Source organism: Podarcis bocagei (assembly GCF_964188305.1).
Source record: "Podarcis bocagei genome assembly, chromosome: 1".
NCBI classification, from domain to species: Eukaryota; Metazoa; Chordata; class Lepidosauria; order Squamata; family Lacertidae; genus Podarcis; species Podarcis bocagei.
Window position 1 is genome coordinate 44,909,235 of NC_138125.1, and position 25,077 is coordinate 44,934,311.

General features: G+C 41.5%; 1 protein-coding gene and 2 long non-coding RNA genes across 4 annotated transcripts in view; 1 reads left to right on the forward strand and 2 right to left on the reverse strand.

Moving 5' to 3' along the window:
* LOC308596192 overlaps positions 1 to 4,710 on the reverse strand; it is a 20,947-nt gene extending 16,237 nt beyond the window's left edge. The window contains exon 1 of the long non-coding RNA XR_014012397.1: positions 1,960 to 4,710. This is a non-coding gene — a long non-coding RNA (uncharacterized lncRNA). The remainder of the gene's footprint in view (positions 1 to 1,959) is intronic.
* Positions 1,728 to 17,707, forward strand: LOC308596045. The gene is made up of 5 exons (XR_014012284.1): positions 1,728 to 1,882; positions 7,401 to 7,507; positions 7,999 to 8,066; positions 8,976 to 16,410; positions 16,808 to 17,707. It is a non-coding gene; the product is annotated as an uncharacterized lncRNA (long non-coding RNA).
* Positions 17,708 to 18,301: 594 nt separating this feature from the next.
* On the reverse strand, positions 18,302 to 25,014 carry OIP5 (Opa interacting protein 5). 2 transcript variants are annotated; one of them, XM_081210436.1, is made up of 5 exons: positions 24,652 to 24,998; positions 23,257 to 23,323; positions 21,996 to 22,115; positions 20,697 to 20,778; positions 18,302 to 19,086 (listed from the first exon to the last, which is right to left on the reverse strand). In XM_081210436.1, the coding sequence occupies exons 1-5, from the start codon at positions 24,923 to 24,925 to the stop codon at positions 18,928 to 18,930; spliced, it is 702 nt and encodes a 233-aa protein (XP_081066562.1). In that variant the 5' UTR covers positions 24,926 to 24,998; the 3' UTR covers positions 18,302 to 18,927. The 2 variants fall into 2 exon arrangements, with proteins under 2 accessions (XP_081066562.1, XP_081066563.1); XM_081210437.1 differs by lacking the exon at positions 21,996 to 22,115 and having other exon boundaries at positions 24,652 to 25,014.
* Between the last annotated feature and the right edge of the window lie 63 nt (positions 25,015 to 25,077).

Consider the following 25,077-nt stretch of genomic DNA (forward strand, 5'->3'; position numbering starts at 1 on the left):
CTCTGGTGCCAGTGTCTGTGTTAAGTCTGGTTGTAGTATTATTGTGGGTTAGGAGTTGTTTAAGATTGGGTGGCTGTCTGTAGGAAATGAAAGGTCTTCCTCCCAGAGCTTGAGAAAGAGAACTGTCATTGTCCAGGAGAGGACAACGTCTCTACAACCTCTCCTGGACAATGACAGTTCTCTTTCTCAAGGAAGGAATTTTTTTATTTTGACTATGGCAGACCAACACGGCTACCTATCTACTTCAGTTGGTAGAGCATGAGACTCTTAATCTCAGGGTTGTGGGTTTGAGCCCCACATTGGGCAAAAATATTCCTGCATTGTAGGGCTCAGACTAGATGACCCTCGTGGTCCCTTCCAACTTGACAGTTCTGTGATTCTGTGACTAGGAGACAACAGAAAATTGTCCCATATAGCAAACACCTCTTCTGTTATGGTGCAACAACCAGAACAACAATCTTAAAACTTGTGCAGGTCTCTAGATAGCTTCCTACAGGATATTCCCCCTAAAGTATAGTCACAGTACCAACACCATTATGAAACTAAGCTTTCAGGGTGCTATCATGCAGCCCAAACATGGGACTTCAGAATTTTTATAGTGCCCCCCCCGAAAATTACTGTCAGATCATACCTGTACCCACTGATCACACCAGGAAAAAGGGAGAGCTAGCAATTCACAGCGCCACCTAGGAGCAAAAATGGAGAATCTGAGGTACAGATCCCATGTGAATATATATGATTCCTACACAAGTTATTGATGGTGGTGGGTGACAAATCCCTTCTGAAAACCCAGAGGGTTTATTTTTGAGATCTATTTTTGCAAAATGGTGGAACGAGGAAGTGCAAGATTCGGTCTGTGGAGACAAGTGTGATCTGAGTTTTGATGATGGTTTTGGTCTACATTTTCTGTGCAGTTGTTCCAACTGTGTTTCAAGAAAGCATTCCCAACCTGCCAGAGCAAAAAGCTAAGCAGTCTGATTTCTACTGAGGAAGCTCTTTCTTAAGTAGGGCTGGCGTGAATGTACCACCCTTTATATAATGCTTATTCTCCCCCGTGTAATTTGCAGGACACCCAGAACTAAAGCTGAAAGAACTGTTTAGGTTGTAAGTGGCAGGGCCAACCCAAGACATTTTGGCAAACCACAAAATGGCACCCTCCCTCCCTGCCAGTGAAGAAGGGGTGAGTGAAGATCTAGACCAGAAACGGGAGGAATCTGCCTGCCTGCCTCTATGCCTGAGGCGGTTGCAGCACCTTGCCTTGTGGGTGGGCCTGGTGTGTTTAGGATTGAAGCCCGGTTATAGTTCCCTATCGGCCCATCAAGTAAGATCGCAAAAGATCCCGCTCTACATTCCCCATTCAATTTGGACGCGCTCACTTGAGCAAATTAGTGGCAGCGGGCACGAGCATCCTACTGAGCGAGGAGGAGGAGGAGGAGCAGCTGCGGGGGGAAATGTAACAGAATAAACAAAAGTACAATTTCCAATTTGCGCATTCCCGCCACCGCGCACAACCCCTTCCTTCCTTTAGGAGGCGTCCTGAACGACTGAGTACACCGAACGCCTAACACCCGCCTCCCGGTCATCCCACTTCTTCAACGCGGCAATAGGACTCGCGCGGAGGAAGGCGTATACCACATCGCGGTTGGCCAATCGCCTCTCCGTGTCCAGCCGTTTAGGGGAAGCCTACCCAATGGCAACCCAAAGCGGAGAAGTGAGTGACAGGAGAGCGGCCCACTCGGTGGGACCCGCGTTCTGTAGAACGGCCGCTGCGTCGCCCTGCGCCGGCCTCCCATTGGGCGCTCGAAGTAAGGAGGGGAAGATGGCGGAGTGAGGGGGAAGGAAGGAGAGCGCCGTGGGCTGCGGCCCTGGGGCCTTAACTGAGGTAAGACAAGGCGGGCTCAGGGGCTTCGGTGGGGAAGGTCCGTGGGCACCAGGGCCCGCTGGACCGAAAAAACCAACCTGGAGCCTGGAGCTCACTTGGCGAAGCCCGTCCGTTGAGCCGGTCGGAACCTGCTCTCTCTTTACTTGCCTGTCCCGGTTATGTGTCGCTGGAGAGAGACAAGTTCTGGGGTCCGGAGCGTATTCTTATTACCTCAGTTCTGGCCTTTTACCTCATAAGGGGCCTCCTTCCTCCTCCTCGTCCGGGGTTTGTGAGGGTGGAAGCAGCTCGCTTTTCTCTGCCTCCAGAGCCGCAAACTTGTAAGCGGGCTACGCCTGGAACAAGGGGGTCGAGAATCGCTGCGTGGCCTCGGTGGCCAAGCCAGGGCCATCCCCTCCTTTCCCCTTCTCCTACCTCCCCAAAGCTGGCAGGGAGCGACGGCTTGCTGGTGAGGCCGTGCACGGGCGAGGTGCTCCAGGCACCCGACGCTGTGCAGCGGCCAAGAAAGAGAGAGACAAGGCACACCGCCTCTCTAGTTCTCGAGCGGGTGGGGTTGGCGAGGCATTGCTGCGCGTACTTGGGCCTCACTGGGCGTCCCAGTGGCGAAACCATCTCCTGCCTTCTTTCCAGTGTTGAGAAGTGGGTTGGGGGTCGGTGCGCATTTTCCAGGGGGGTCCTCTGTAGCTCCTGTGCTTTTCAAGGGGAGGCTGGAGTTCGTCGTGCCTGCAGCCGACTAGCCCGGCCTCTAGTCATCGTTACTGCGCAGGGCCGATTATGTGTCCCCTTTTCTTTCTTGAGCTGACAGGGGTGCCAACTTGAATAAAATATCGTGGGGACCAGGTAAGCCCCACCCCACATAATCAATCACATTACGCATTTCCCACACGCTATTTGAATGGCGATGCCCGTCAACTTTGTGGGGCCCTGGCCCCCTCAGATATTTTATTGTGGGGTCCGAAGCCCCCAGGAGTTGGCTTCTGTGAGAGCTGTATCTCTTGTTGATTCAGCTCCCATTTTCCCTTGTCTTGCACTTCACAGCTTTCATGTGCCTGTGTGTATCAGAAATAGAACAAGCCATATGTTTTTGTGGGGATCAGGAAGGCTTTCGCTGTCCTGTTTCCATACTCGTATAAGTGGACATATTTCTTTCCATTATTCACTTTTTCTGTGAATTTTGCTTTTTTTAAAAGAAAAACAACCCCGGGTCTTATTTGCTTCTTACAATTCTGTGTTTAATAAGTAACACATACAAGCAAGAATGACAGATCAGTTGTTTTCTTAAAGAAGTCAAGAAATAGGAGCCCATCTGCAATGAAGAAATAAATTATGACTAGCTTTGGAAAAAAACATTGAAACATACACTATGAACAAGCTGGCGGATCTTACGTAGAATTGCTGGTGAGCTTCAGCAGATGGCTGGAGTGCATTTTGAATGCATTAATTTGTATGCACTGTATCAATTGCTATATAGACAAAGAGCAGCTGCATCTTATTGAAGCAGATACTGCAGAAATATATATTTTTTAATTGCATACTTAGGAGATTCTATTTATACAGCTGCCAAAATGTCTTTGAATGGAAAAGAGACAGATGTGAAGAAATGGAGGTCTAATTCAAACTGCCCCAAGTAAGGGTCTATCATTTTTGGCGAGCTTTACTGGCAGAGTCAAAAACTGTAGTTGCCAGCCCACTTCTCTATGAGCCAAGCCCCTTTCAAGCCTTTCCCAAGGGAAGAACTAGTGGAAAGAATGCCAGGTTGCTGTCACTGCTTGAAAATGTCCCAAACCTTCAAGCAACAAATCAAGCACCCTCCCAAGGGAAGGGCCTGAGGGTAATGTGGCCAAGGCATGCAAGCCTTTCACACAGTGGTGCACAACATACTCCACCTGCCTTTCCCAAGAGAAAGGTGGATGGGGAGAGTAGCCAGTTGGGTGCCACTGTTTGAATGTCCCCCAAGTGCCTTCAGGCCAGTGGCATAGCTAGCCACTTGGGCACCGCGCATAGCGGGGCAGGGTGAGCAGGGCACAAAGCCAGAATCCCAGCGCCTGAGGTGTTACGTTCCGCTCAGGCGTCCTGCAGGCCCGCGTTGCTCTTTCAAGCAGCGCAGAGCCTGCAGGAAGTCTGCCCAATGCTTCCCCCTCAGCTGGAAGGTAGTTGAAAGGGAGGCAGTGGGCAGAGGCCAGTCCCACAGTGCTTTTTGGGGCATCATGGTGTCTGCAGGCGCCCAAGACACCATGGCTCAGGTTCGCTGTGGGCCCAGCACCGCTCGTGGGGCCAGCTCGTGCCAGTTGCATCCTTCTCAGCTGCTCTCCGGCGGCTGTGGGGGATGCAGCAGCTTGGCACCCTGCAAGCACAGCCCTGGTCCGCACTGCGCTCTGGGGTGCCTGGATTTGGGTGTCACCTTGGGCTCCAGCACTCAACACAAATACACATCCCAGCTTCTGGCAAGGACACTGGGAAATACATGGAAAAGATGAAAGCACTAAAAACTGTTATTTTGGCAACCCCAAAACCTGGGTGTTAGTGATATAGACATTTCCCCTGGAAAAAATTAATTCCAGCTTTGAAACTGCCTTATTTGATAGATAATTGCTAATTCATTTTATAAAGCAAAGCAATGCATTTTTATGGCCTTTCTGACACTAATGGGACTAAAATTCTAAAACTGCTGATCTCTTCCTAAGTCTATCTCCATCTTCTTGTCATCTTTGCTGGCATGACACAGACACCATTTTGCAGAGCTGGTGGTTGCTGTGTTGAGATTGGGCCTTGATCCAAGGCAATTGGGATATTACGATATATATATATATATATATATATATATATATATATAGTCCAGTAGCACCTTAGAGACCAACTGGGTTTGTTCTTGGTATAAGCTTTCATGTGCATGCACACTTCTGGATATATGGACTCTGTTCTGAAACTGTAGGCCATCAGTGATCCTAGCTACATAAGTGACACCACAAACTTTCTGAGGAAAATACAATCTTTGAACAGGTATCTGAAGAAGTGTGCATGCACATGAAAGCTTATACCAAGAACAAACTTAGTTGGTCTCTAAGGTGCTACTGGACAATTTTTTAATATATATTTTGAGTGCGTCAGACCAACACAGCTACCTACCTGAATCTAGAGGAATGGAGTATTACGTTGTACTGATATTGCAGCCATTGCACTTGAGTCTCAGCGGTGCTGTTCCATTATTAGATCTTGCTTTAAATTAGATGAAGTACAGAAATTTCAATTCCTATAACAGCCCTTTACTGTTGAGTACTGCCAAAGTACCTGTTATAAGTAATTACATTTTACTATCATTCACTTCATTGGTTTTATTTACTATTTTAAGAAAGCAGAATAAAATTGCTTGGTACTAGAATCATTATAGCTGCTGACTAAACTGTGTCCTATTCCCCTGCTCTGCTCAGTGCAAAGTGATTGTTTTAAAACATAGCTTCCAGTTTATATTTTGCTGAATGGAGTAGGGAGATAAAGCTTCAGATTCTTTTTTGGCCTTAGTCTTATTGATGACAAAATTCTGTAAATGAAGAAGCACTGTTCTGGGAAATTGATTTGCATCACAAAATAGTCCTGGGCACCCCCTTCCTCCAAGCTTTACACAATGCCATGTTAGCATCATGATAATGTATTAATACATTAAACATTTCAGTGTTGCTGTTCAGGGTGAAGGGGATTTATATTATTAATTGGGTGAGTAGACAACCTGCTTTGTGAATGTAGCAGTGATTTCAAAAACACAAACCTGTTTTTAAATCTTGCATTACAGTTTCAATACCTTGACTTGCATCTTCACCTTCCATGGGTTTTCATGTGAGTTGGGTATAATTCCATCATGTCACTGGAAAATCTTGCATTATTTTGTTATGAAAATACTCTCAGATATGTGGAGAGGTGACTAGAAATGAAAGTAGTACGTATAGCAGCCACGTTCTCCCACTCTCCCCTTCCTACTTTCTTCTTAGTTAAGTAGCTCAGCATTTCAGTTACTGTAATTTATCATGAGAATTGTCAGAGAATTTAAATATGCTTTAAAAATTTCTTGTAGTTAATGCGGTTTGATTTTTAAAATGAAATTTCAGAGTGCAAGATGCTATGAGAATTTAAAGACCATCTTAAATGGCTAGAAATTTCTTAAGGTGCTTACACTTCTTTGCCTTTAAAAATATTGTGTATTGCAGAAAGTGAATAAGCACCAGAATGCTGCTGTTTGTGTGTACCGGGTATATGTGTGTGTTTAATTGTATGATGAGCACCCCTGCTCACAGGTGATCCATCATTCTACTGCTAGACTTGTCAGCTTTGCATTCTTAGGACCCAAGTGTAGTCCTTCCCTTTGAAATTTAATTAGAAACTGCAGATTTTCTGATCTTCTCTATTTGAAACACTCCATTCTTTCCCCAAGAATTGCATATTACTTGATTAGATAGTAATTGGAGGGAAATGTACCGGTAACCCTTTGTGCTTCTTTAGTTATGACTGCACTGTTATAAGCTGTTGAAGAAATGCAGAGGCTCTGAATGAAAAATGCATTCATTTGAGCATTGCATTTCTGACTGTTCAGTGAAGGCTAGGCAAATGTGATCTTGATGAATTATACCCTGATGTTAAATGCATTGGCTTGAAGATAAGAGCTCTTTCATGCTGTACACAGCCCGCTACCACTGTATGGAGCAATGAAGACAAGGTCCAAAGAAGGAATTGTAACTCCAAGCAAACAATGGAAAGGTACCAGGAAGGCAAAATCAATTGGTAGCTCCTGTGCACATGTCCCCAAGCGTTTGGGATTCGCCTGTACCTTTCTGATGCTGTACATTTCAGAAGTGGTGTGCATAGCTTGTTGGGTTTTAGAGACTGTTGTAAATCATGGTTTGCCACTAATCATGGTTAGAAGCTTCTAGTTGTGTCACATTTGCCAGGGGCAGGATGGGAACAGGAGTGTGCAAGTCAGCTTCTTGTGGCATAGTTAGCATTGCATCTACGTAATCCCATTTATTACAATGAGCACTTCTATTTATTCCTTAAGACAAAATTTATGAGATAATTTATGCCTCATCGTGAAAGGACATTGTCTGTTATACTAGCAGGCTGTGCATTGTCATCATGATTTATACGGGTTCTGGCACCTCTTTGGTGCGTTCCGGCACCTCTGTAGCATTGCAGCACGGGGGCACGCTGCTCAGGGCTGCGCGCCAGAGGCTGTGGGTGGCACTGCACTCCATGTTGAGCAACTGAGGCTGTGAGTGGCACAGTCTTTAGCGCAGTGGCAGTGCGGTGAGCGGGCAAAGAAGAGAGCCCCCCCCCCATGGTCACCAACTTTGGCCGGGCACTCCCCTAAGAAAAGCTCAGCAAGTTCCGGCACCTCTTTTCCTAGAAGAAAAGCCCTGGGTGGAGACTTTTTTCAATACTAGGAAACCCAGTATCTTAGGATAAGAAGAGGAACATGTGATACATTTTTTTTCTGTGGCCTGAATTTGAGTTTCTTTCCTGTTGTGTGCCATAGGTCCATGCATGCACCATCTTGATTGGCAGTCAGAATAAGAAAATTATCAGAAAGCTAAAGGCAAGAGTTCCTGGTGATAAAGAGTTTCTGCAGCCATAAATCAAAAGGTAAGTGTTGGTTTAACCCTTCTTTGGATAATATGAAAGCCGTTTGCGGCCTACCATACTAGGAATAGTGTTTATGTTATACATTAAGTCTGCAACTTACACACATTTAACTAGTGTGCATTAAGCTTTACCACTTGGCAAAATAATAAAAATAAGTAAAAGGAGATGCACATCCAAGAAAAAAGACTTTGGCAATTGCACCCAATGTGTTTTGACTATACATGGTTTTGGCTTCAGGCACAATTCCTGGAACATAACCCCCAGGTAAGTTGTGGGCTTACTGTTCTTGGTTCAGATGAGAGCATACCATTTGGAGTTTTTACTAAGAAACTTGGTAGTTTTGCTGACAACTCCCTTCTCATGCAGTTCTAAAACCAATAACTATAAATAACCCCTTCCAGAATAAAGACACCACCCATGAAAGTTAGCTTTTTATGATATTGTTTGACTGATGTATGATTTTTAAAAGCTCTCAATCTTTTCTTACCCAGGGGAAAACATTCTTGTGGTTGCAGTCAAAGAATCAGGAGTCAGAAAATTACAGTAGTCTTATGCAACAGTAAGTAAATATGGAAAGGTGGTGTTAAGCTGAATTGACAGAAATTATTTCAGGTCCTTGGATAGAAATCTATAAATGTGTAAAGTCGGATAAAAGTATCTGGGTGTTTTCCACTACCCACTTGAAAGCTTTTTTCCAGCAGAGGAGAAGTGGAGTCTTGGATATGTTTACACTGCCCTGCTCGGTTACCTAAGTGGGCTCAGCAACGTCTCTCCAAATTCACTTCCTGCCAGTTGGACTGCAGGTTGACAGTTATCACTCTCTCTCACTAGATGAACGCATGGGAGAATGGCAACCCAGATTTTCCTTTTATTTTTTCTTCCATCAGTCTGCCTTTCTGTGCTCCCCCCTTTCTCCATCTTAGCAGGATGAGTCTGCCAACCCTCTCTGGAGTCATCCGACAAGGGAAGGAAGCTGGGTCTCCCATTTCCCCTCATGACATGAAACCAACTCATAGTTGAAGTGTGCTGTATTGAAATGATGAAACACTCACCAACTGCTCACAGTTTCTGTTTATTCTCTGAGGTTTTCTTCCTCTGGCAATCTTTTTATTCCATTGCAATATCTGAATTAATTAGCATTTATCCCTGAAATAGGTTTATTTCATACATCTTGAATGATATACCAGGTAGACTTCTAGCACTGCTCATAATGTATTTAGCATTGGCCACAGCAATCAGGATCTGTTCTTGGTGTGTGAAACCTGAGGGGTCCCAGAATAAGAACTGCTTGGAATACTATGGGGGGGCGGTGGTCACAGACACTGTAATTCACCTGTAAAACAATTCCTCCAAATCTTTAAAAGTTCCAAGGTTCCCATAAAATGTATATGTGAAGTCAGTTTCAACTTAATTTAGAGTGAAATTACTTTCTCTTTTAATTAGTTAATTTGTGTGTGTGTGTTTCCAGGTCCTTTCCTGTCGACCCAACACAGGCTGCTAAAGGAGCTTTGACTGCTTCTGGTGAAGAAAACTCATTCCTTTATCTCCATGAGGGAAAATGAAGAAGCACTGCTTATTTTCTGCTCCACTCCTTAACATGAATTGGAGATGTAAAGCCTGTATTATAGAAAAAATACTACTGTCCTTGCAGAGCAACTGAAATTAATGGCTGACATTTCACTGAAACATGCAAACTTTTTGTTCAGAGTTTTTGCACTCTATAAATGATTTTGCATATAGATAGAGGCATAACCCTAATTTGATTGGCATTTCCCCCCTTTCAAACTACCTTGGTAAAATAACTGCCTACTCTCAACATAGCATTTAGAGAAGCGAGAAATTGATATATCCTTGGAACTTGTTACACAAACCTTTAAAGAAAATATTGTGCAGAAATAAAAGGATATACAGGTGTACTTAAAATGAGGAATAACTTCTTAAAAAGGAAAAAAAAAACAGCTTGCGAAATTGCCCTGTTGGAATTTTTCTCCTTTTAAAAGTAGCCAATTTATAGGTGTCCATCTTGATGCTACTATGCGAAGCAGTTGAAGCACAGTAGCATTTAGTAATTTTGTTCACTGTTTTGAGTAGACTATTAAAAAACAAAACTTGCATATATAAATTTACATAATTGCTGGAAAGGAGAGGTGATCCTGTGAGTTGCTGCTTTTCTAGCAAGATCCTTCCCAAGGGGTTGAAATCTTGAAACCACCCCAGGAGCAATGGGTTTTACATGGTATCCTCAGTCTTCCTAGGGAATTCAGCAACAAAAGGAATAATACCTTTCTCCAAGCTTTTATCCAAAGGCACCAACTGATAGTGTAAAATATATGTGAAATTTCCCACCAGTTGGATGAACAAAGACAACACATGCTCAGAAAGGGCTTCTTCACTAATTTTGTGGGTCACTGGAAGTTAAGGTGGAAATTCTGTTTCTAACATGTTTACAAAAGATGCTTTGTCTCAATTGCACATGATTCATATAGGACATTTTCTTTAGCATGGAATAATAGCTGATTTATTAGCCACACCTTGCAAGGGTAGATTGATTCCTGGTTTTAGAAAAGTCTCTCCCGCTTCCTTATGCTGAAGCCCTCAGCACTGCACCTTCAGTCTTACTGAAAATGTGAGTTTAAAATCTGCCAATGGCTTCAAAATATTTTCAATCTGGGTAAAAAAATGGGAGTGCATGTTATAATGGTCAGTCTTGGTTATCAACATTTTCAGTGCTACTTGATGTCTGGTTTGAGGTAGCAATGGCAATATTTCATGTCATGGAAAACAGCGGCTGTTTGGGGGTATTTAATAGTTTTGAAAGGAACATCCCAAGCTAAATACTGGTATTTGCTCATCACTTAATCTTATGTTCCTTTTATATAATAAAAGATTCACATAAATACTTAGGAAAGCTTATTCAGATGCTTTCCTTAATTCAAATCAGGTTTTTTTTAATGGGATGTTTAATTGAAGATTATCAAACAGGTAAATATTTATAACTACTGAACATAATCATATTTATGACTTGGGTCAGCTTGCTGTGGGGAAATTGTCATGGTTGTCATTTAGATTGGCTTTGAAGTATACTTAAATCCTAATTCAAATAGAAATCCAGAAATAAAAGTAGTTGGATTTCCTTCTAGGTTCTTCTGAACAGGAATTCCTGTTTAATTTATTGGGATTTTAGATATAGGGTTAGGCTTCTTAGTTAAACATTCTCTCATTCTGGAACTGAAAATTCAGAAGACATCAAGTGTAGTGATGATTTGCTTCTATGTTGGTAGACTTTATGTTGTCTTCCCTATGTACTTCTCTCAGATTTAATTTGTAAAAGAATATGCTGGCACAGAGTGAAAATGTTTAGTTTCCCTAAATTGTCAGGATAGATATAAGAGAAAGTGGCCATATCAGTTGCACAAAATTCCAGCAAAGAACAACTCCCCCATCCCCTTTCCCTCTAGATCCCCTGACTACATGAGGACTCAGTTTAAAAACTTGGAGAAATGAGTGCTGTACATGGCCCAAGAAACCCGTTTGTAGTACTTCTCCTGTAGCATCTTAAAAGTACTGTGTCAAGGCAATACTGCCTTAATCTTTTTATTTTACATTTTGATCTGCATCTGTTTATGTTGGCAGGAAATCTTTCCCTTATGAAAAACAAATACCGGGCACGTGCAATAGTATAATATATACATATAAATATATTTTAATACTTGTGGACAAAATGTTACAAGTTGTTTGAGAACAACAAAATCACCAATGTCTTCCATTTTGAGATGTGTATAGTTCCATAAGCATTAGTGCTTTGTAGCAAAACTGTAGTGCCATGTTAGGATCAGTGCATGAGCCTAGTAGTACTTTTTTTACAATTTCAGAGTGACAAATTAACAAGGCTGATGGTGTAATTCATAAGAAACTGACAAGATTATGGTTATGGGCTAAGGATGCAGTGTCCTTTCTAGGCAATGATAGCATATATTGGTGAATAAAATCAGTAGCATGAGGAGTGCATGGATCTTGAATCTGTAAGCAGGTAGAAGTGCACTTCAAGGAAACTACAGTTGAAACAGTCCTTAACAAATCCTTTTTTGAGCAAATAATATTTTGCTGCAATGGGAAAATTCACTGATCTCTTGGACTAAGAAGTTTCACAGATTTAAGTGTGCATAAGGCTAATCTTTGCCACAACATGTTCTCATAAAATGTCCCTCATATATGACTGTTCTCCATTCAGAAGAGCCTATAAACTCTTACTCAGTTACCCACTAGTTGCATATTTGCTCATAAGTACCCTTATGTTAGAGCAGCACATCATCTATCAAGTTGAAAAAATGACTAAATTACAAATAATAACACTGCTACTACTATTCAAGATTGGTAGTATTCATTTTTGAAAGCAAATGATTCTCATTTTTCTACTTCCATAGAAAGCACCTGAAGGAGTTTGCTGTTTTAAAAAATTTTAAATCATTGCAGTACAACTATTTGGGTCACTAAGATGTCTCCCTGCTTATATTATCAATTTGCTTTTAGTTCAAATAAGTGAGATCAGCAATTCAGGCACCTGATTTTTCTGTGCAGATCCTGTAGTCTGGACTGCTGTGATTCTGTTTTTAGAAAACAACTACTTGTAGCTTAAAGAGGATACTGCATCTTTTTCTTGGTCTTGTCTGTAAATGGCTACCTTGGTGAGGAAAAAAATATTTCTGGTTTTGGTTTACCATTGGCTAAAAATTCATAGGAAACATTTAATTAACCACAAAACAAGAGATCTATGTTTAAAGGTCTCTGCCCATTCTCCCTTGAAATTTGGGAAGGTGGGTTGTTTACAAATGAGCAGTGAGGACCTGAGCTCAGCCAAGGTTCTGTTGGAAAGAAATGTATCTGTCCCATTGAATGAAATAGTTTTTAGTGCTTGGGAGAATCAATTGATGGAAAAATACCTCTGAAACTGGAATGCAAAATAGCACAGTATGTAGGGGGAAAGAATCCCTGATGCAAATAAAGCCATAAGATGACTTAATCAATAGAACTTTAGTAGCAATAACTGTTTGCATGTAATAGGAACTACTTGCATTAGCAAGTATTGTATAATAGAATAAATGGTACTAACCAAATAGGTTTGTGGTGCTCTGTGTTGCAGGGAGTTGCCTGACATGATGAGTTTCTCTTTAAAATGTTAGGAAATTCCTCAAAGGAAGTTGGCACTTGAATGCTTTATTGAGGAGCCTGTTTAAAACTCCTGCATAGCTCCCCCCCCCCCCAATTGATGCAACTAGGGCAGAAACTTGTTGTGGTCATGGGCTAAAGATGCAGTGTGCATGAGAAAGTGGATGAACCCCTGTCCTCCTTGTCAATAGATAGCATGTAGTTGAACTTCTGGTGTGAAAGGAAACTCTTCAGAGACTGTGAACAGGGCCAGGTTCAACCTAAACATGCAATTTAGATTTGACCGTGGAAACTTGTTGCCATTACCTAAAGCTGGTTAGATGTGTCAAATTTTTGAGGAATGTTGGCAAGGTACAAAGCATCCTAGCACCTAGCAAGTGTTGTGTCTCCTGAAAATGTTATTTTTTCTCTTTAAAAAACCTTTTAAAAACTTGTACGCCTGTTACGTGGTTTCACTCTTAATTATAAAAGCTACTTTTGAGTTTGGAAGCTTCTATTCTAGATGGGTATGCCTGGCAATCTTACCCTCACCACTCTATAGAGTGCAGTTCATACCTCTTTAAAATGCAACTTGCACTAACCTAGTATGCATGTAAGACCATGTAAACTGTAAGCCTAATATGTAACTCTGCCTTAAACAGGATTCCGCTGAAGTAGAACAGATTCATCTACAAGGTTGGGATGTATACTTGAAGGCTTTACCTTTATTGTTTTCCTTAATTGGAAGGAGTTATATCCCAGCTGGTGTGTTTCTGCCAATAGAAGGCTTTTGAATAGGGATCAAGGCTATTTTGGGTAGCTCCCCTTCCCTCAACAGCTGCCCATACTGTTCAAAGGGCCCACCAATTCTCCAGGTCAGATTTGAGTGGGAAGGAGGAATCACTGAAGAGTGCCTCAACCCTTTTTCCACTGATGGCTCCACTGTACTAAAGAGCCTTCCATAAGCAGAATATGGCCAGAGGGTAGCCAGTATCTATCATCAGTCTGATTAATACAGCCACATGTTCAAGTGGATGGAAGAAGCCCATATTTTAAAAGTAGATATATATTCTGTACAGAACGACCCCTATATATTCATTCTGTAATATGAGCTTTACTAATGGTTTCCAAAATAATGTTTGAAATCTGAATCGAGGAGACTGTCCTTTATATGTGAAAAAACAGACAACAAAAACCTGTGACTATTTTGTTCACATCACAAAATATACAAGGCACTTTTTACTGTTTTCAAACAAACATGATTCTAGGGCTAAGGAAATTTGCACTTTGTTAACCATTCTGAGCAAACTGGCAGAATCCGAAAGGCGTATCTCGGCTATGCCACCAGTAGGGCTTGCTTTGCTCTAAATTTATTTTGAGTTGCTGGTTTGCAGATACTTTTCAATTTGCAAAACTGGTGCTTGACTGACATAGTGCTGCTGCTACCCAATTTAATAAATAATGAGCTTTTTAGCTTGGTATCTGGATAAGTGTGTGAGCTTCATACATGCAGGATTTGCTGTTGTGGTGCTTAGTCAGAAACATTTAGGATGTGGTTAACTGTTTGAAGATGCTTGGCTATCTTGCATAACCTCATAATGGAGAGCTTTGCTGCCTAGATCTATAGAAATGAGGGGTTCTGTTACTCTCCAGAGCAGCCTTTGCCAGCCTGGTGCCCTCCAGATGCTTTGTGCTGTAGGTCCCATCAACCCCAGCAGCACATCCAAAACAACTGGAGGACACCTGTGAGAGGCGGCTTCAACAAATTGCACTTAATCAGTTTGCACCTCAGTAACTGTGGTATTTAAACTCCTGAAGGTTTAGCACTGAAATTTGTTTCCGTAAGCAGTTAATGAGGGGAAAGATCTTTCTATGAAGTGGCTCTTCATGGCACATAAGCAGCACTTGGGGTATACATGGTGTATACACCACCACCTCGTTTCCATTTATTCTCCTAACAGCCTTTATTCTATCAGTGGAGAACAGGATTTCATTCTAAGTATATTAGTGCCATTCTTTATGAATGGTTGCAGGGGGCTCTTCTTTAATAGTCTGTCTCTATTCTACATGTGCACTAGTTTTTGTGATAAAATCCCCCTTACTTGACTTCTCCCTTTTAGACCTTTTATTCTTGCTTTGCACTTTGAAGAACAGTAATTATTGAGCAGTAGAAGTCCAAGCACAATACATGGGTGCCAATAAATGTATTTTCCAAACAGGCTTCTGGGATATAGATGGTAAGTTTGCAATTGGTAGTGTTGGATCTTTGCAACAGGATTTGGAGGCCTAAGCTGAACTGAATTTTTGTACCATGCTTTATTAAGTACTTGAAGATTGAGGGTGGGGATGGAGGAAGGACAAGGAGTTTATGCCCTCACCCTGTACACAGAAAGGCAATGAGTTCTCCCTGCCCTGAAATGTAGAGGAATGGTCAGCTAAGTGGTGCTCCCCAAAGACTGCAGGAATAAAGGCTTAATAGGGTCTCTGCTGAACAAAGAACTCATTTGTATGAAAGGACTCTTATGACAGGAATGTGGAAAACAAAATACTAGAGAATGAGAATATGTCATGTGATGGGGCAGGGGAGAATGCCCCAAGGTGAAGATTTCCTACATAACTAGATGAGAAGGAAGCAGGTTTAGAGCTGGAGATTGGTTCTATCTGAAGGGGGGGGGCAGGATGAAAGCATTCGAGTTTGATCACTTGCTAGTTGGTTTTAGATGGAATTGTCAACTTTCCCTAATTACAGCACAATGAACATTCCACAGAGTTTAGCATCTAAATAGTTGCAACTTATCTGTCCTCTGCCATCTTTGACAAACCCTTGGAAAGCAGATGAGGTTGTGAAACTCAAGTATGGAAAACATACATGGAAAATTGACAATGGCACAAGCACATAGGCTCACAAACCAAGTCTTTTATAGAGGTAGTATTCTAATTATGCATGATTAAGATGTCTAGTGTTATAGTTATTACCAGTAAATTGATATATGCATTTATACATAATGAAGCAATAGGAACTAATATACCAATAGCTTGAACTTACTGCTTTGATTCTCAGATTTTGATTTTAGAGAACATTCTGTCTCTTTAAAGGAGGCAGAATGTACAAATAAGAGAAGCATGACACCAAAACTGTGTATTTGAAAGAAGAATCAGCAGAATGAGCCCTTTTGACCTCTTACCAGGTTCATTGTGTTCCCTTGAGCCTACATAATATGAGCATGGTTGGTGGTAAGATGGGTTTCTTGGCTGCTGCAATTGTACAAATAAAAAAGGTGCAGAGTTTCAGAGTACAGAGAAGGCACTAGATGAACGCCAAATAGGGCAATAGCAAAATGTTGTATGTAGTAGGATTTTTCAGGTAACAAGAAGGAACCTGGATCACAACCTGTTGGCTGCAAATAAATGAGAATTTAGGTGGATGAAATCATTAAGCAGTCCTTACTCTTCAGGTATTGAGTTTAAATGACAGGTTCTCCTCGCCAGGTATCTCTCACCCTGTTAGGCAGCTATACCAAGATGAACTGGTTTCAGACCAGCATTAATATACCTTACAATAACTAATCTGAAAATGGCAAAGTTTTGCTTTAGACACAAAGCAAGTTAAAGCTTGCTAAGTAGGAGTGGAGCTTGCTAACTAGATTCAAGAGAGTAAATGGCACCCCCATAAAAATTATTGGTTTAGTTACAAAAAAAGTAAAAAGTGGGTGCATTTAATGGTAGAATATATATGCCGAATACATATTAAATATTAAGTAGAGGATGGTAGAGGAGGGACGCGGGTGGCGCTGTGGGCTAAAGCCTCAGCGCCTAGGGCTTGCCGATCGAAAGGTCGGCGGTTCGAATCCCCGCGGCGGGGTGCGCTCCCGCTGCTCGGTCCCAGCGCCTGCCAACCTAGCAGTTCGAAAGCACCCCTGGGTGCAAGTAGATAAATAGGTACCGCTTACCAGCGGGAAGGTAAACGGCGTTCCGTGTGCTGCGCTGGCTCGCCAGATGCAGCTTTGTCACGCTGGCCACGTGACCCGGAAGTGTCTCCGGACAGCGCTGGCCCCCGGCCAATAGATGTGAGATGGGCGCACAAACCCCAGAGTCTGTCAAGACTGGCCCGTTCGGGCAGGGGTACCTTTACCTTTACCTTTTAGAGGATGGTAGAAGCATAGCTCTTGTATCTAAACCTGGACTAGAAAATTATTTTCCTAATGTGAAGGTGCTGCTTAAAATAAACACTGAGTTTAAAGTTCCTTAACTAGATTATGGCTATACTAGTTTCTGCAGAGCAAGTTACAAACACTTCTTCATATCAAAGTTTGCTTTCTCATAGATCTGAAAAAGGATTTGTTATGGCAAATCTGCATTTTATGTTAGTGGTTATTTTCCCAATCATTTATTTTAAGCTTGTTATAGAGGCCATATTTTTTGCATTGCCAGTCTCAGTGATTAGTAGCTGCCAAATAGATGCATGAATATTGGAGACGTGAGTGAAGGCTTGTAATGACATCAGTTTGACTTCCCCTCTGATTTCATGTTAACATGAAAAGACTCCATAGTATTGTATCATTGAATTGTTTTTCCCAAACTCTGTCCCTCTTGTAGGTTGTGATTTAGGGCTCTGCTAATTAATTTCTTCTTTCAGAGCAAAGAAAAGATTGTCTTTGCAAATGCATAGGATAACTGATCATAATAAAAGGATTGTGAAAGCTAGAGTCTGGGAAAATGTACAGAAACATTGTATAAATTTTAGAAGTAGGCTGACATTTTGTTAACTCACTTGAACAAGCAGAACAGACAAGGAAGGTATATGCCACTGCAAACTATTTACTCCCATTGCACAATTATGTAACAAATACCACAAATCTACCCCTGTATATATCTGAAGATTTCCAAAAGGCAGCTTGCTTTTATATCTATGCATCTTTTGGGGAGGGAAAGAGGGTGTTAAAATTATTCTTTTGACACTGTAAACAATAATTGTTCAAAACTGAACCTGGAAACTCTGCACCTGTATACAATTTTTTAGCAATAAAGCAGCATGGGCTGAGAATGCACTTAAAATGCCATTGTGTCATTTCTTCTAGGACGAACTCTTGAAACGATAGAAATGTAGGTTCACATATTTCAGTTTGCCTTCATTGTGGAGCAGGAGAAAGATGTTTAATCATTGCAAGCTTATATGATTGCGGTGAAACCCCAGCAGCTTTTTAGCACATATGAGCCACTTCATACTCTCATGTATTTCTCAACAATTATGTGATTGGTTGTCATGTGTTTTGCAGTGCCTCTTCTCCCTCTTCTTCCCAATACAGTGGTACCTCGGGTTACAGACGCTTCAGTTTACAGACTCCGCTAACCCAGAAATATTACCTCGGGTTAAGAACTTTGCTTCAGGATGAAAACAGAAATTGTGCTCCGGCGGTGCAGCGGGAGGCCCCATTAGCTAAAGTGGTGCTTCAGGTTAAGAACAGCCCTCTGGAACCAGTTAAGTACTTAACCCGAGGTACCATTGTACAGGGCTTTAAGTTTTTTTCTGAAAACTTATCAGGTGGTGAAACGAATAGGAAAGCAGCGCCATCAGACATAAGCTAACCAGTCAGTCCATTCTGTCAAATTTGTGTCTTCGCCATTTAAACAGCACTGCAATGCACAATCTTACATTGGACTTGAAATTGTTTTTATTGTTAAATTGCTTTGAGATGTTTCATAGGAAGCAATTCATAAAGTTAATAAGAGAGACAGAAAAGCCTTTATGTAGGCTGCCTCACATCTGTACAAGTTTCCTAACCTATGCTCCACCTTTGGTAGTTTAGGCAGCATTTTAAAAACCCTGTTAGCATAGAATTCAACTGGTGTTACAGTTAAGAGTTCAAGTTTGATGAAATTTTAATAGTTTTTAAATTGACACTTTTAGTTTACACAGCAGGTTACTGGGTAGACTGAACTGTCTCAAGCCAAATTTAAAATAAAATGCTGAATTGAAGCCACCAACAAAACTGTACGAGCTGTACATTTCCTCTAAACAGAGGCTGCAAATGCATTCACTGTATAGTTTAGGATAGTATTAACAGATGCAACAATTCCAAAAAAATCCAGGCAGAACTATGTGTGCACATATAAAAATATAGCAGTTCATATGCTTTGTGTAATCCATTTGCCAGTCCAAGGCACACTGCCATTTTCAAATACTGTACAACCAAAACAGTGGTTGTGTGAAGGCAAGTACAACCTCATGTTCATCACAGCCAAATGCAGATATGTGACTGCAGAAATTCTACCAGTTAGTTGTTCAACTTCTTCCTTGTTCCCCCAGATGCTTGGCCATGTAGTCTTGTTTTGTAGACCTGCTTTTCAGACATCAACTTCTGCTGGTTTCTTTCTTCGAGTTTCTCAATCAATCGTTCTATCCGTATGTGCACTAAAACAAGGCTCTCCTTTAACTACAAAAAAAAATTTAATCGCCAAGCTTAAATAAAATGAAGTGATGCAGAAAACCAATTATATCAGCCAAATCTTTGTCAGTGAAAACAAAAAATTGTCCAATATTTTAAGTCCAGCGACACACCTTGTAACTATGCATTTGAGAGGCATCTCTATTAAAGGTGTGGGAGAAAATCAACATTGCACCAAGGCTATTCATTCAGGTCAAGCATTTTGGCTTGCTAGATGAATCAATCCCCTTTCGGGTGTTCTCTCAACCAAACACCCCCTTGACCCAATTATAGAGGGCACAGGGGAAGGAGGGGGGAACCGCAGGGGACAAGCAGAAGTCCTAGTTCAGGGTATCTCTTATGTATCTTGGGAAAGTGACTAGGGCAGCTGAGCGCTCCTTCCTGATAGCTCTCCAAACTTGATTGGCATGAACCCAGCATGCTGACAACCAATCCTTCAAGAATCATGTAAGACAGTTTGTCATGTGCAAATTTGGTTCCACTTGCTCCTCACCTTTTAGCCCACCTCACTGGCCTCAGATGAAACCTGGTACTGTCAGCTGTGTAGTTTGACAATCATACTTGGGAAGATTTAAGCTCAGATAGGTCCCCTGTGGCCTACCATAGCTGTTTGCTAGCATGGCCAAGGGTTGCTCATCCCTGGTTTAAACAGTTCTACTTGATCTAAATAAATGATGACGCTGTACAGGGCCTGTTCCAAACCTCTCCAACTGCACAGGATCCACTGCGGCAGCTATTTCATTTGACATTTGGGTAATGGCACAAGCCTTAGAATATGTGAGAGGAGTCCACAATATCTTATTAGTGGAGTATACCATATTTGCCTTTGGCATTCGGCTGCCAAATGTGTTCATGTGCTCTTTGGTTTAAATGAGCAAAGGACTGCATTAAGCTCAATTTTATGGACTGCTTGTTTTGAAAAGCTTGTTTATGAAAACAGGATGCTGTAGTTAGTTTCCAGAAAATGTTTATAATTTAAACTGAAAAATGATAATATTTGCTAGTTTAAAGTATACATATTTTCTGGAAACTAACTAGAGCATCCAATTTTCATACAACCATGTGCTTGAAAGAACAACCGGTGTTGGCTAAGTGTGCCTGGGAACTATTTTTTTTATTTCACAGACTTGGAGGGTTGCCTTTGGTTTGCCAAGCCTCAAAACAGTTTGTGCCCATTATTATTACTAGAAAAGAGCCTGTGTTTCTATGTTCCATAAATGTCTGAAAGACAGCTCTGACTACTCCTTTTAAACCTCAGTTTAGTATATTGTGCAACAGTCTATAAGAGAAACCCAGGTTCAAATTCTGCCCTGTCAAAGACTATCAGCAGAATTCTATCTATGTCTGCTCATAAGTCAGTCATATTGAATCAGTGATTTTAGTGGGCCTTATACTCCCAGGTGAATGGGGTTAGGATAGCAGCCTAAAAAAGTTCACTAGACGCTCTCTGTTGCAAGGGTTGCAAAGCTGATAAGAGCACTTAACATGTTTTGTAATGGTACATATTTTTGTACATTAGTCACATTTTTATCTGCCCAGTTCCCCTGTGAGAAGGGGAAAACAGTAGTTAACAAACACAAAATCAGAAGAACACTTACTTTCTGTACTTGTTCCTTTAGGCTCACAGGAGGACAGGTCATCTTTGAGGCTTCAATTGTGGTTTTAGTTTTTAACAAGTAACTGAAAAACAGGTTAAAAGACAATACATTTTGAAATTAGCTGATCAGTCATAGGAATGTATGAATAAAGGATAAATAACTTATATTGCAATTTTTCAGAATATTGTGTTCACTTTTTTCAACATTTTATGTCTACTCCAGCAAGAGAAATCTAAATATTCAAAAGTGAAGATTATTAATAATAACAACCATGTAATAGTATTTTGCCAGCATCCTGATTTCAATTATATCCTAACATGATATAATCTCCTGAAATTAATAGGTTTCCACAATCTCATACTGCAGTACATTTCAGATTCTTAACAATGTATTTTGAAGGACCTAATTATTCAATATACAACACTTATTTTATTTTCAAAAAAATAACTTCTCGCCTCTCCTGTCCCTTCCTCAAGTAGGCTAAACTTTTGTGGTCATAGATCACTTATATTTTATAGCCAAGTTTTAAGCCCTTTCACACAGCATATTCAAAGGTCAATGCCTTATCATGAAGTAATACTTAAGCAGCCAATCAACAAGTAAATGTCATCCACTGAAAAGCACCGTCTTGAGCTGTGACAATACGGTTTCTCATTCACAAGTCAAGACACAAGACTGCATGATCATTGTTTAGCATAATAGCAAGGCTATTCAAATCCCAGGTCAGCTGTGAAGCTCACTGGGTGACTTTGGACCTGTACTTCCCACTAACCATACAATACTGGGCTGTTGGGAATCTAAACTGGAAGGGAAGCAGTCCCCTGAGCTCTTTGTAGAGGTGATGGGATAAAAAGGGGGGGGGGACAATTAAGTGAAATCACCCTTAAGATCCAGAAAATATGAATGGTACTTTCCAGTGGCTAATTGAATAAATCTCCTAAACTTTTATTCCCACTGGAAAATTAGTTTTAGATCAGCTCTCATAACAGCATGGTGTTACTATTGGAATAGTTATTATCAGTTGTATTCTGCTTCAGTTGTACGCCTGCTTCTACCCAAACATTAGCTACATGTTGTGCTGCTGTAACTACCACAGCATAGTGTCTACAAATAATGCCATCAGCCAGTATCTCTTTTGGAAAAGCCTTTTTTAATCGTTTGCATGCCTTTTTATGAAACCTTCATATATAAACTTATGCAGGATGTCTTGTATGTGTCAGTTTGTTACCCTTCGTTTTACTGGAGTTTATCCGCATGACTTAACCATCCAATCAGTTCAATATGCATCTGGACACTAACCATATGATGTTGTCCTTCAAAAGGCAAAAGAAGCCTCGCAGGTGAGCCAGAGGTTTTGAACAATAGAGTCTGAAACCTATTCCCGCTTTACATTCTCGACAGTACAACATGTTGTAGGTGCTGGGGGGAAAAGACCATGTGTGAAGTCAGCATTCCATAATCTGATTTATGACCAAACTAGGGGCTTCAGCCACCATAAGCAACATTTTTGGAATTTGCCCTAGAAAATCCAGAATTATTCAGTTATAAAAACCAAATTTAGAGTATGCATCTTTACATTAGTAGATAGCGGGCATAGGCAAACTCGGGCCTCCAGATGTTTGGGACTACAATTCCCATCATCCCTGACCACTGGTCCTGCTAGCTAGGGATCATGGGAGTTGTAGGCCAAAAACATCTGGAGGGCCGAGTTTGCCTAGCTTGGCCTATAGCTTCCAAATTTACAGGGGAGAGGGGTGTTGCAAAAACCTGTATGAACATATTCCTCGTGATCAGAATGCAGCATGGTTTCCTTACTACAGAATATGCATCCTTAAACAAAATATGCTGCATTCATCCAAAATATTTACAAAGAAGTCCTATGGGGGCAGCGGTGGGAGAATCCAAGGTGGATGAAAAACCAAATTGAAAGCTCTGCGGAGCTGGTAGGGCAGAAAATTGGGGTGGGGAACAAGGAGGATGTTTCCGAATTTCTTCTTTCACTGGTTCCCATAACATCTTATTGTTTTCACAGTCAGAAAGCTAGAGAAGGCAGAAACCCTTCTCTGCCCAGATCTTTCTCTATCTATACTCTTCTAGGACCCCAGGATACCCGCCCCAGGAAACGAAGGAAAGAAGAGATGCAAAAAGAGCCGTTTCTCGGAGACAAAGGATGCTCACTGGGAATGAAATAAACATTTACCGTATTTTTCGCTCTATAACACGCACCCGTCCATAACACACACATAGTTTTTAGAGGAAAATCCGTAGGCATGCCACCCGTAGGCATTCCCTCCATAACACGCACAGACATTTCCCCTTACTTTCTAGGAGGAAAAAAGTGAGTGTTATGGTGCAAAAAATACGGTACTTAAGCCAGGCATTTTATTTTGAAAAAGTACTAAAAAAACCAAGTCTGGTAAATAAAGTATTATTTATTTCATTAGCCACCTTCCCCAAGTCACATGCAAATAAAACCAAAAGGTGGCATAGGGTTCCAAGATATGCTTGCTCTTCTAAGCATCTGATGTAGTAAATTTTAATTAAAAAAACTACAACTCACCATCCTTTGAGGTCTCCCTCAATACAGACCATCAAGTTATCTTCCACTACAACATCATTTGTAACCTCTGAAAAGAGAAGCAGAGCTTTTGCAGATTGAATAAAGCTAAGCATTCATCAATGCATTACATTCAAACACTTTATTTCATTTAATATTTATTCAGGGACCTGTTAAGACACCTGTAAATTATTCAGATAGATCTCATAGAAACAATTTATTTTCATGCATGAAAAATAAGAGACGGCTAGTGCTAGAATCACTGCAACATGCACTTTAGGTTTAATATATATTATTACAGGCATATTTAAATTGGTACTGAAGCATTTTACACAAGTTAAGATCTAAATTTAAAATGTCACTTTCAGAAATCATAGTAGAAAAGGGACTCTCACTGAAGATTGCAAAAGTGGATTCCTGTTATGATAGAAATTAATGTCATACTTTGGAATTCACACCATTTATTTAGATCATGGCTTGTTGTTGATTTATTTAACATCAGTTAAGATTAATATTAACATTGGTTAAGATGGCGTGCTCTGGTCCATGGGGTCACAAAGAGTCCGACACGACTAAACAACAACAACATTAACCAGTTTATTGGTTTGGAAATGAAAGCTTCTGAACTCCTTGTGGCTATGCCACATGAGGGGAAGAGGCAGGAATCACCCCAACAGAAGGCCCTCTCCACAGCTTATTCACATCACACTAAATTGGTTTAGTGTGTGAATGTGGCCTTCTCAGCCTCAGAATGGTTGTGGGAATAAGGGCAAATAGAGTGTCATATATGGCCTGCGGTCTACATTCATGCTTGGCCAACCCTGTAGGGTCTCTCTCTCTCTCTCTCTCTCTCTCTCTCTCTCTCTCTCTCTCTATATATATATATATATATATATATATATCTACTGCTGCCAATACTGGCAAGGTCTCATGGAACTACATCATTTTTGTTTTTTAAATGTATTTTTATTGCTTTTATTTCTTATGCATTACATTTCAGTTTGAATTACAAGAAAATACAACATAAGAAATGAAAGCAATCAAAATCAAACAGTACCTGGCAGAAGACATCACAGAAATCATGAGCCACGACCAACATTTTTCAAGTGGCGGGGGCGGGGTGGGTTTGACCATCGGCTCAAATCTTTTAAATTCCATGTTTTGAGCTTGGCACGACCCCTACACGAATGTAACAGGTGTAATGATAACCCGTGTACATTGCCACGTGCGACAACAATCCTGCGTGTATTTAGTTGAACATCTGTGCAGCCTGATTGATGAAGAGCCCGGTGTAGCTCGAAAGTTCGCGCCTTTTCTTTTTCTAAAGAAAAGAAAGCGCCTTTCCTTTTTCGCTCCGAGGCTGCCAACCCAACACTCAAAAGAGTGCGACCCACTCACTGAAGCAAACGAGAAGGCGGAGCTTCTCCTCCTGGGCGCAGAGATGAAGCGAGTCGCCCAGCACCGAACGGCAACCGCGGCACTGGTAAAGCACGCAGTCCTCCAGCCTGAGACTCCGGGAGCCCGGAAGCCGCTCCCCGGGGTTCTCCGGAGGCTTTGCGCTTTGCTGACCATGGCGGCAGCTCTTCGTCCCGGGTTCCGCCCGATCCACCCTGATCACGCCTCCCAGTCGGGGCTCCTGGAAGAAAAGCTCCAGCTGCCGCCGCACGGCCATGTTGCTTCCCGCCAACTTTTCAAACCTAGTCCCCACCCCCTGGGGCGCCTATTGGGGCAGTCCCTCATGACGCTAGCAGGCCTTCCCCCTCCGATTGGGTGCCGCTCTTACTCCTCAAGCTTTCCCCAACCAATCGCGTTTTCCACCCAAAG

What these genes read in the sequence shown, in the direction of transcription:
- OIP5 (XM_081210436.1), bottom strand. Translation starts at nt 24,925, where the DNA reads ATGGCCGTGCGGCGGCAGCTGGAGCTTTTCTTCCAGGAGCCCCGACTG. An exon ending in TTGAAGGACAACATCATATG is followed by an intron (nt 20,779 to 21,995) that starts GTTAGTGTCCAG and finishes CCTGTTTTTCAG; the next exon opens with TTACTTGTTAAAAACTAAAA. An exon ending in TAAAGGAACAAGTACAGAAA is followed by an intron (nt 19,087 to 20,696) that starts GTAAGTGTTCTT and finishes TTTTTTTTGTAG; the next exon opens with TTAAAGGAGAGCCTTGTTTT.